General features: G+C 56.5%; 3 protein-coding genes across 3 annotated transcripts in view; 2 read left to right on the top strand and 1 right to left on the bottom strand.

Moving 5' to 3' along the window:
* LOC110397757 (vasotocin-neurophysin VT) lies at positions 1,682 to 3,511 on the top strand. Its single transcript, XM_021394518.1, has 3 exons — positions 1,682 to 1,963; positions 2,338 to 2,539; positions 3,284 to 3,511. The coding sequence occupies exons 1-3, from the start codon at positions 1,844 to 1,846 to the stop codon at positions 3,445 to 3,447; spliced, it is 486 nt and encodes a 161-aa protein (XP_021250193.1). The 5' UTR covers positions 1,682 to 1,843; the 3' UTR covers positions 3,448 to 3,511.
* On the top strand, positions 4,172 to 7,080 carry LOC110397758 (neurophysin 1-like). The gene is made up of 3 exons (XM_021394519.1): positions 4,172 to 5,700; positions 6,504 to 6,708; positions 6,911 to 7,080. Exons 1-3 carry the CDS (start codon positions 5,581 to 5,583, stop codon positions 6,958 to 6,960), a joined length of 375 nt encoding a protein of 124 aa, XP_021250194.1. The 5' UTR covers positions 4,172 to 5,580; the 3' UTR covers positions 6,961 to 7,080.
* Positions 7,574 to 11,173, bottom strand: part of MRPS26 (mitochondrial ribosomal protein S26) — a 13,929-nt gene continuing 10,329 nt past the window's right edge. Inside the window, exons 3-6 of the mRNA XM_021394509.1 lie at positions 10,591 to 11,053; positions 9,521 to 9,658; positions 8,848 to 8,971; positions 7,574 to 8,470 (exon numbers count right to left, since the gene is read on the bottom strand). Of these exons, the coding sequence (XP_021250184.1) occupies positions 8,339 to 8,470; positions 8,848 to 8,971; positions 9,521 to 9,658; positions 10,591 to 11,053 (857 nt within the window). The 3' untranslated portion in view covers positions 7,574 to 8,338. The remainder of the gene's footprint in view (positions 8,471 to 8,847; positions 8,972 to 9,520; positions 9,659 to 10,590; positions 11,054 to 11,173) is intronic.

Below are 11,173 nucleotides of genomic sequence, written 5' to 3'. Positions count from 1 at the left end.
GGGCTTCTTTAAAGACAAGTTTTCCCATCCCAGTGCTTTCGCATCCTCCCCGGCCCTGCGACGCAAGCGGGTTGGGCACCCGCTGTGAGCAGCACGGAAGGGTGGGCTGGGCTGGGCTGCCCAGCGCTAACGATGTTGGTCATTAAGGTGCAGCCTTAATGATTCATCACTGCCCTCATCCCTGAGCTTTCAAACCCAAGACCAACACCCCCAGGGGACGCATCCATCCCAGGTCGGGACTGGGATCCCCAACACCGTAAGCATCACCCCAAGCTGTGAGCTCGCCCTTACCCCTCTGTGCCTCAGTTCCCCCTTCGCAGCCCTTTTTTTTTACACAGTTTTCTGCCTCCATACCTCATCGTTAGTGCAGACGGCTTCAGGGGGGTGCTGAGGGGCAAGAAACCATCCCAGCAGCGGGATCACAGCATCCCCCCTGCCCCATCCCCATCCCTCCCGCAGCCCCTCCTCAGCGCCGCTGGGACCAGGACGGCGGATGCTCGTTAGGAGCCTGATTCCCCTCTGCATATTAATTTCACGTCGCCGAGGTCGCCCTCAGCTTTGCTTTGCTTTGAGAGGGAACATGGGACCGGTAGGAATATTCATGGCGGGGGCTGGCTGTCCCCTGGGTTGCGGTGGGGGTCTTTGCATCATGGTGCTCCATGGTCCAGCACGGGTGTTTGCGTGCAGCCCAGCTCTGGTCCCAGTGCTACGTCCCTCCCAGAGCTGCAACCTCCAAATTAGCATCCCTTCCCAAAGCAGCATCCTCCGACCCAGCACCACTGCGAAACGAACAACCCTCAAATCAACATCCCCGTTAAATCAGCATCCTCCAAATCCTCGTCTTCCAAACCAGTATCCTCCCTATGCCAGCATCCATCCTACACCAGCACCCCTCTCCAAACCAGTGCCCTCCGAAATCACACGTCTCCCCACATCCTCCTCCTCCAAACTGGTATTCCTCTCCAAACCAGCATCCCTCCCTAAACCAGCATCCTCCAAAATCACATCTCCCCAAATCCTCGTCCTTCAAACTCTTGTCCTCCCTACACCAACATCCTCCAAAGTAGCATTCCTTCCCAAACCAGCATCCCTCTCTAAACTGACACCCTCCAAGCCAGCATCCCTCCCCGGATCCTCCTCCTCCAAACTGGTATTCCTCCTCAAACCAGCATCCTCCAAACTGGTTCCCTCCTAAACCAGCATCTTCCATATCAGCATCCCTCTCCAAAGCAGCATTCCTCCATACACCAGTACACTGCAAATTAACATCCCTTCCCAAACCAGCATCCCTCTCTAAACCCCTATAATCCAAAACCACATTTCATCCCAAACCCTCATCCTCCAAACAGGCACCCTCCTAAACCAGCACCCCCCAAACCAGCATCCCTCCCTAAACCAGTATCCTCCAAACCACCATCCTTTCCCAAACGAGCATCCCCCCTAAACCAATACCCTCCAAACCCACACCCCTAAAACCTTCTCTTCCCAATCCAGCCCCCTCCAAACTCTCAGCCCTTCCTGAACTCCCACATCCCCCCTGTGTCCAGGCTGGGGGTCTGTGCCCTCAGATTTGCTGCAGCTCAGGGGATTTGCAGTCCCCGAGCGCTGCCGCGTGCGCTTCTGCACTGAATCACCTCGATTACAGATTCACTTGGATGCAATTTGGGAAAGAAAACAGGGGGGAAAAAAAAAGAAGAAGAAAAAAACAACAGCCCGCCCTCCTTCTCCTCCTCCTCCCCCTGGGAAGGGGGAACAGGGGCATAAATAGGCGCCGGCACAGCACGGTGCCAGACACACAGCGCAGCCTACGAACGGCAAGGCACCACTCCGGGCACACTCAGCCATGGCAGAGCCTTCCCTGCCCCTCTCCTTCCTCTGTCTCCTGGCTTTGTCCTCCGCCTGCTACATCCAGAACTGCCCCCGGGGCGGCAAGCGGGCCTTGGGTGATACAGCTCTGCGGCAGGTACGGGGGCACGGGGGTAACTGGGGGCTCTGTGGGGTGTGGAGGGTCCCCAACAACTGTTGGGTGTTGGCACCTGCTGGGTGTTGCTGGCACCTGCTGGGTGTTGTTGGCACCTGCTGGTTGGTGCCCATCTCCCTTTGGGTTGGGGGACACGGCCAAGAGCTTGGTCCGCAAAGTGATGCCTGAGCTGGGGACACAGGAGCATCCGTGGTGGGGACAAAGGGGGACTCGAAGAGTGGCATTGGAACAAGCCACCGTGTCACATGGCAAAGGTGGGGACAGGCCAGGCGTCACTGTGCGGTGCCCGTAGAATAGGCCTTCTGTGGGGTCTCTGAGCTCGAGGATGGGCAGTGAAAGATGCTCTGTCCACACAGTGCCTGCCCTGCGGACCCGGGAATAGGGGTCGCTGCTTTGGGCCTGGGATCTGCTGCGGTGCGGAGCTGGGCTGCTACCTGGGCACGGCAGAGACACGGCGCTGCGCTGAGGAAGACTACGTGCCTTCACCCTGCCAGGCTGGTGGGCAGCCCTGCGGCTCCGACGGGCGCTGCGCTGCCAACGGCGTCTGCTGCAGCGCTGGTAATGGGGTCTGGGGGGAGTTTTGGGGGGTGCTCACGCTCGGTGGTGGGAGATGGGGAGTGGGTGGAGCTGGGGAGGTTTGGGGTGGGAAGGGTTAATAGGGAGTGGGGGTGGCTTGGGGGTTGCAAAGAGTTGGCGAGTGCTCTGGTGCTTTCCAAAGGGATCAGCATCTCTCCCCAAAATAGCATCCTCCAAACCAACATCCCCCCCCCCAAATCAGCATCCCCAAAATTAGCACTCATCCTCAGAACCAGCATTCTCCAAACTGAGGCACAGAGCAGCAGTGGTGATGTCCCCAGCTTGGGACAGAGAGATGGGGCTCAGAGCTCCCTCCCACATCACCACCATGAGACATTCCCCTGCTGGGCACATAAACCACAAAAAATCTCCACTCCCTGGTTAATGCGAGCGACAAAGCTGGAGTTTGAGCTGCTCCACCACTTCAACGATTGGAATCAGATGATTTTTAAGGTCCCTCCACCCAACCCAACTCAATCCAACCCAGCCCAACACCACCCAACTCAACTCAATCTAACCCCAACCCAGCCCAACCCAACCCAGCCCAACCCAACCCAACCCAACTCAGCCCAACCCAACTCAACCCAACCCAACTCAACCCAACCCAACTCAATCCAACTCAACCCAACCCAACTCAACCCAACCCAACCCAACTCAGCCCAACCCAACTCATTCTATATGATCCGAAACCAACTGCTCCTATCTGTGATGCTTTCCCCATTGCAGACACATGTGCTGTGGACGCCGTGTGCCTGGAGGAGGGCAGTGAGCAGGCAGAAGAGGCGGCAGAGAAGAACCTGACGGTGCTGGATGGGGCAGCTGGGGACCTGCTGCTGCGGCTGATGCACCTGGCCAACAGGCAGCAGCAGGGCAAGCAGCCCGGCCTCTGAGCCGCCGGGATGTCAGCAGACCCCTTTGTAAATAGAAGAACTAATAAAGTCCTCTTGCACTGTGCTGGCTTTGTCTGGGGTGTTGGGGACAATGGGGGACAGCGCGGAGCTCCAGGGTACACTGGGGGCTTGGGGATGGGCAGGGTGGGGGGCCGTGTGGGGGAGTGTTGTGCCTTCATCTGACACCCCAAACCCATTTTCCTATTTCCACTGTTTACCACCTTGGAGGCTCAGCTCCTATTCAACAGGGATTTTGCTGAGCTGGTGCCCCCTGGTGCTAAAAGTGAAAAATCCCATCCCAAGCCATGATTGGAGGTCTGTCTGGCCATCCATCCTCACCCCAAGGTCCCACCAGCATCCATGGATTCCAACCCCCCTATCACACTCTGTCCCCAGATTCGGAATGGGAAATGTGCCTTTGGATGCCACTGCCGTTACCTCCTTGCACTTTGGGATGCTCTGGGGCTTGGTTGCCTTTGGGAAGTGAAGATTTGGCGTTCGGGTCCTGGCAGAGCCAACTTAATTCTGGGGCTTACACCTCGTACAGTGGGATCACATCTCATCCCTGTCAGCAACGTGTGGCTTTGGGCCATGTCCAACATCCTAAATGAGACAAAATGAAGAAAAACCACCCCAAACCTCCCAACCCAGAAACCCAGGTTGAACCCAACCACGTTTCATCCTCCCAAAATACCCCAAGCCCCTCAAAGCTGCAACCTTTGGGTTCCCCGTTGAACCCAACCACACGTATTATCCTCCCCAAATACCCCAAACCCAAAAACCCAAACCCCTCAAAGCTGCAAGCTTTGGGTTCCCAGTTGAACCAACCCCAGCTATCATCTTCCCAAAATACCTCAAACTCAAAAACCCAAACACCCCAAACCTGCAAGCTTTGTGTTCCCAGTTGAACCTAATCACACATATTATCTTCCCATGGCAGCGATCCTACCACTGCTCACCAAACTGCTCCCACATCATTCCCACAATGCCCCCAAGCCCAGAGCTGTTGGGGCAGATGCTGCCTAAACCTCTTACCCTTGTGGGTTCCCTGCTCCTGGGCTTCAGGTAGCATTTGGGGGGCTGTGTCCCCAGAAGGAGTCATGTCCCTTGTTCCCCTCATCCGCCCGTCCCCCTGGGCTGGCATCTGGCTGCTATGCAAGAACTGCTGGCCTTTATAATGTCCCCAAGGGGAGGTGGCACCCCGGGGAGGTGAAGCTCCCATTGGTCCACGTCACCCCAGCACGGTGCTGAGCCCCCATCCCACCCCATCAGTATGGAGCCCCGTGCCCCAGCTGCAGCCTCAGCCTGCTCCACATGACCCCACTAAGTGGCAGACCAGACGCAGGGCAGAGGGGATGGCAGAGGTGACAGCCCTGTGGTGCTGGGCTCTGCGTTCCCCAATTAAGCAGGCACTGGGAAGGACCAGGGTCACGGTCTCCATAGACGTAAGCTGTTGTCCAGAGCGAGCGGATTTATTCAAGTCAGGAAGCCCTTAATTGCAGTAACAAAGGCAGGGAGATCCAGGCCTGGGAGGCTGGCTGTGTTCACGCCACGTGTGTGGCTCCAGGGCAGAAGTTACAGGAGATTTGGGTTTTCAAGCATTCGCCGATGAGGTTGGGTAGTTTTGAGAAGGTGGGGTGGGCTTGGGGATGCTCAGTGATGTCACCATGCTCCCAGATGGGACACACAAGTCGCTGAGCATCCCCTAACACCAGGTAGAGATGGGTATGAAGGACCAGGCACCACATTTCACACCCAGCCGATGGGCTCACCGGCTTTGGTCTTCCTCCCACCAGAAGAGATTGGAACCCTGGCCAAAGAGCTTCACTTTAGCTCACCCCATTCACCCTGCTGCCAGAAGGACACGGCCCCAAACTCCAACCCTACCCAACCCATAGGGTTTGGCCAAGCAGAACACGGAAACACAAAACCACTAAGAAAATCAGCACCATGGCCCCGACCTCACGTCCTCGACCTCCAGCTATTAGCCAAGCCCTTTGGTGTGGAAAGCAATGCCTTGTGTTTTTTAAAGGAAATCAATGACGATGGTGCTGGCGTGTGTAATTAGCAGGGAGCCCTATAAATACAGCTGCTGGCCGGGACAGGACCCAGAAGCATCCTGATCCTGCAGCCATGTCCTACAAGGCACTCATCATCTGCCTGCTGGGGCTCCTGGCTTTCTCCTCGGCTTGTTACATCCAGAACTGCCCCATCGGGGGCAAGCGCGCCGTGCCGGACATGGACATCAGGAAGGTAAGTCCCTGAGGGCTGGGTGGGCTGTGAGAGCATCTGCCTTCCTTCTGCCACCCCTTCCTCCTTCCACGGGCAGCTCCGAGCCTCCCAAACACCAAGGCGAGGTGCATGGAACAGGGATGCTTTAGGAATGGGGTTTCAGAGTGGGGAATCTCAAAGCCGAGCAGTTTGGGGATGGGGAGCCAAAAGGGAGATGCAAAGAAGCCAGCTAGGACCAGGATGCTGATGCGCACCCACTGCTTTTTCCCAACACTGGGAAAAAAAAAGAACACTTCCAATGGGGCAGTGGCATCATTTTTCTGTAGAATGTTAACTTCTGGGGGGTTCATTTGGCATGTAATCAGCAGTTTGACTAAATCCATGACTGTCATAGAATCATTCAGGTTGGGAAAAGCCTCTAAGAGCACCAAGTCCAAACCCAACACATCCCACCACGTCCCTCCGTGCCACATCTCCATGGGTCTTGAACACCTCCAGGGACGGTGACTCCACCACTCCCTGGCCAGCCTGTGTCCATGCCTGATGACTCTTTAGGAGAATTTTTTCCTAATATCCAACCTGACCCTCCCCTGGCGCAACGTGAGGCCATTCCCTCTTATCCTACTGCTGCTACCTGGCAGAAAAGACCCAAGATCTTTCCACCATCCCTCAAAATATACATGAAAACAAAACCCAGGGCCTTCCAGAGCAAACCACTGGGGCGAGGACAGAGCTGAGAGCAAGGAGAGGATGCACGCGATGGCAGAGGGCAGGGAGACCAGGCTCAACCCCTCTCTAACACTGTTCCTCAATGCCCCGAGCAGTGCTTGCCCTGCGGCCCCAGGAACAAGGGCCACTGCTTCGGCCCCAACATCTGCTGCGGGGAGGAGCTGGGCTGCTACCTGGGCACCTCTGAAACCTTGCGGTGCCAGGAGGAGAACTTCCTGCCAACGCCCTGCGAGTCTGGGAGGAAAGCCTGCGGCGAGGACGGGGCGAGCTGTGCAGCACCAGGCATCTGCTGCAGCACTGGTGAGCAACGTGGGCAGCCCGGGGGCCTCGCATCCACCCCAGGGCTATGGTACAGAACAGGGAAGGGGGGATGTGACTGAGGAGAATGTTGCTGCTGCAGGGCACCAAGCAAATGCCGTGGTGTTTGATGTTATTAAAAACAGCACAGGGAGGGGGCTCTGAGGGCTGCTTCGTGCTGATTCCCTCTTCTCTCCCTGCGCAGAGGGCTGCGTGCTTGACTCATCTTGCAACCAAGAAATGCTGTTTGCATAGAGGGAAGAAAACAGCAGGATCTGCTGTCCCATGGGCTGCACCAGCGCAGCACCCGGCACCATGACTCAGACTGAAGCGATGCTCTTCATTAGAAATAAAACTTGGACTGAATTAAAAATATATACGTGTTTTTCTCATGCTTGCCTGGCTTAGCACTAGGATCCTACTGAGACATGTAAGCTGGTGCTGTTTAGATGTCCTCTGTGCAATTTTCTTATTTAGTCGTGCTAAAACCTAGAATGGTTTAGGTTGGAAGGGACCTTAAAGTCCCTTCAGTCCCACTGGGTAGGCTGCCTGAACCCACCAGCTCAGGCTGCCCAGGGCCCCATCCAACCTGGCCCTGAGCACCTCCAGGGATGGGGCACCCACAGCTCTCTGGGCAGCAGTGCCAGGACCTCACCACACTGTAAGTGAAGAATTTCCTCCTAACATCTAAGCTAAATTTCCCCTCTTTTAGTTTAAAGCCATCCCCCCTTGTCCTATCACTATCACATCATGTAAAAAAAAATAATACAAAAAAAATCGGTCCCTCATCTCTTTATAAACTCCCTTCAAGTACTGGAAGGCAAGGGAGGGTTTAAAGGCTGAACAGGAACAACAGGTCACTCCATCATAGCAGAAAACACAGAAACAATGATTTATTTCACCTAACAACAAAAAGCACAGTGCCTGTGTTTTCTACAAAACAATCCAGACCTCGTTTTCCATCAAAAGCATCCAGAGGGGCTGAAATGCACAGTGCTGGGGCCACTGGCACACGGGGCCAGGACGGGTTTGTGCCAGATGCAGGACGGGGTTCCACAGAGGCAAGGGTGCAAAACCAGTCAGATACAATCTCCTGTAATGTGTTACTGTGCAAGACCCAGGTACAACCTCACCTGTGTCAGACATGCCTTTTTCTCACACGTATTTAAGACCAATCGAGTGCAGAAAAACAAATCAGAAGGCCAAAGATAAAAGGAGAGTGACCGGAGATCGAGGTGCCTTAGCTCAGTGAAGAAGACAAAAGGCATGAGATCCCTCTGGTGCAAAACTACTGAGGATCTGCCTTGCTCCACCTCACCTCCAAGCTGAGAGCAGCAGGGATCCAACCAGAGGGAGGTGGAACTGCAGAGCACTTCTCAGAGCAATGAGAGCAGAACACCAGCAGCTCCTCCTCCTTCTCCCGTCTGCCTCACTGCAGGGCTGAGGCAGACCGCTGCCCTGCACCTCAAAATAATGCCACTTCCCTCCTTCCCCCCTACCTCTGCAACAGCAGCACAGGAAGCAGGCTGTTTGTCCATCAATTCTACGGCTGATTTGGGCATTAAAAGGAAGAACCCCGGCCTCTGGACAGAGGCCAGGCCAGCACATCCCCTTCAGCCATGAGACAGAGCTGCTAGGACAGAGCAGTGCGCTTGACAATGCGTCCTTCCTTGTCGATGGCAAAGTTGTAGTTACGAGGGTTGTCCAGGCACTCCTCAATCCGTGCCTCCAGGTTCTCAGGAGTGATGAAGGTTTTTGCTTCCTCCTGCAGGAAAGGGGATTTGTTGGCTGTTAGCACACGCCAGCAGAGAAAGCCCCACAGGGTCGCTAGGATCTGCCCTCTGGCACTGCAGCAGGTTGCCAGCACCTCTGCACGCACTGCTGGTGGCTGTGGGGCTCCTGCAGAGGTGCCAACCTCACATCCCTGCTGCCAGCCACAAAGACAACACCTTAACTCCCTCGCTTGAGATTACTCCGCCCTCTGCTGTCAGAGCCCTCACTTAAGCTCCTTCCTATCCACACGCTGTCAGTGCTCCTGGAAGGAGCCAACATTTGCCTTCCACAGCAGTCCCATGGGCTGCCAGCGAGTTGCTCACAAGGATGGCAGCAGCACTCTGCCCAGCAGCCCCCAGCCGCTCTCACCTGCAGCTGCAGAACCTCTTTCTCCTTCTCCTTCAGAAAGGCCTCCATCACTTTGGCTTTGTTCTCCGCAGCCCGTAGCTTCTGCACCTTCCGTTCCTCCTCTTCTTTCCTAATTCTTTCTTCTCTGCCATTTGGGAAAGAAAGGAAAATGTTTGTTGGGTGCTTACTTATGTCCTGAGTGAGACACACCGATCTCTGATGCACAATGCCTGCAAGTCTGAGCGCAGCAGAAATGGAGGAGCAGACCAACAGGGCTCATCCCTTTAACCTCTTCCTGCATTCATACACTGATTTCTTTGATTTTCTGAGTGCACTTCCAGTGCTTGACCAAGGGATGGCTCCATGGGAGCAGAGTAGGGGGGAAAAACAGAGAAACGTCTCAGGTTGGAAATCAGGATGAACTTCCTCTCTGAAAGAGTGGTAATGCACTGGCACAGGCTGCCCAGGGAAGTGGTGAAGTTACTTTCCCTGGAGGTGTTTATGAACCGTGGAGGCGTGGCATGGTCAGTGGGCGTGGTGGGGATGGGATGACACCAGGACTTCACGACCTTAGCGGGATGAATCACTCAGGTTTATTTTTACAAAAGCACGGCCTGGCTAACTGGATGTTTCATTCCGTTGTACGGGGGCACAACTCGAAGCAGCAGTTGACACTGAGGCCGCCTGCCCTCACCTGCGTGCCCGCTGCCGCGCGTTCTCGGCATCATTCCAGGCCATCAGCAGCCGGTGCTCCTCTGACAGAGCTGCCGTGTCCTCCGCATCCCGCTGCGCCTTGCGCTTCCTCTGCACCACCTCGGACCTGAAGATGGAGCTGCCAAGGGGCAGGGCACTGAGCATGGTCCCATATTCAGCCCCCTGCCCCACACATCTCCCCAGTCTGCTCCTGTCCCAAAGATGTCCAATATCCAACCCCCTGCCACAAAGCAGCCTCAGCCCAATGTAACTCCATAACTAGTCCTTCCCCCACATTGCTTTCAGACCCCCCCTGGCCCCCGGCTCTCCTCTGCCCCACTGCCACTCTGGACTCACCCAGACATCCCCTGCCCCAGAACAGCCACATACCCAATCACACGCTTGGCAGCAGTCCCAAATCCATTGTAACTCCCTATCCTGGCCTAAAACAGTCCCACTGTCCCGGTCCCACTCTACAGCAGCCCCATACCATGATCCTGCCCCAAAGTCACTCTAGAATCTCCCCAGTCATCCTCTGCCTTTACGATACCCAACACCCAGCACCCCACACCACAGCCCTCCTGTACTCAAAGCAGTTCCACCATCCTGACCCCACCCTACAACAGCCCCATACCCAGTCCCTGCCTCACAACCACCCTGGACCTGCAAAACTCCCCCCTGCCCCACAAGCAGTGACATACCCTGCCCCCAAACAGTCCCACATCCTGACCCCACCCCACAGCAGCCCCACAGCCAGACCAGGAACTTCCCTACCCCACATCTTGCCCCAAAGCCACCTCCCTGCCCCACAGCCACTCTGGACCACCCCAAATTACACCCTGCCCCAAAGCAGTGCTCATACCCACTACATGCCTTGACAGCAGCCTCAGCCCCACAATCAACCCCTGATCCCTATCCTTCTGCCCCAAAACAGCGCAGCCGTCCCGTTCCTGCCCCACAGCCACCTCACACAGATCCCCACAGCAGTCCCAGGCTCTCCCCAAACCTCCCCTGTCCCATAATAACAGCCTCACACCCGCCCACCCCACCCTCTCTCAGCCCCGTCGGTACCGGAGCGCGCTGAGCACCAAGCGGTGCTGACGGTACCGCTCGGTGACCACATAGAGCTCGGCGGGGTCGACGGGAGGCGGTACTTTCAGCCGCGACGCTTTGGACTTGGCGGGGGGATCGTGCCGCGATTTGCGGCCCCGAGATGGCACCAACCACGGGCTCCAAGCGGGAATGGCCCCAGAGACAGCAACGGGGAAAGAGCGCGGCCCGCAGCACCTCAGCGCCGCCAACATGGCGGCCAGCAGCAGACCGGATGTGACGTAAACAAGGCGGGAGGCACCGACCAATGAGAGGAGAGCGCGGCGCGTGGAACGATGGGAAGTGTAGTGCGGCGCGGGGCCGCTCAGTGCGGGCGGCGCAGGGCGGCCTCCAGAGGGCGCCACACTGCGGCCCGGAGGCCTGAGGGCATCTGCGGGAGCGGGCGGCATGGCGGGGCCGGGCAGGGCCGGAGCGCAGCGGGGACCTGCGGGTGGGAGGGTAATTTTGAGGGTAAAAACCCCGAGTGTGAGGTAAAAACCCCGAGTGTGAGGTAAAAACCCCGAGTGTGAGGTAAAAACCCCGAGTGTGAGGTAAAAACCCCGAG

This window comes from Numida meleagris, chromosome 4 (assembly GCF_002078875.1).
Source record: "Numida meleagris isolate 19003 breed g44 Domestic line chromosome 4, NumMel1.0, whole genome shotgun sequence".
Lineage (NCBI taxonomy): Eukaryota > Metazoa > Chordata > Aves > Galliformes > Numididae > Numida > Numida meleagris.
Note: the sequence above shows the minus strand (reverse complement) of the source record. Positions and strands in the feature narration are given on the sequence as shown.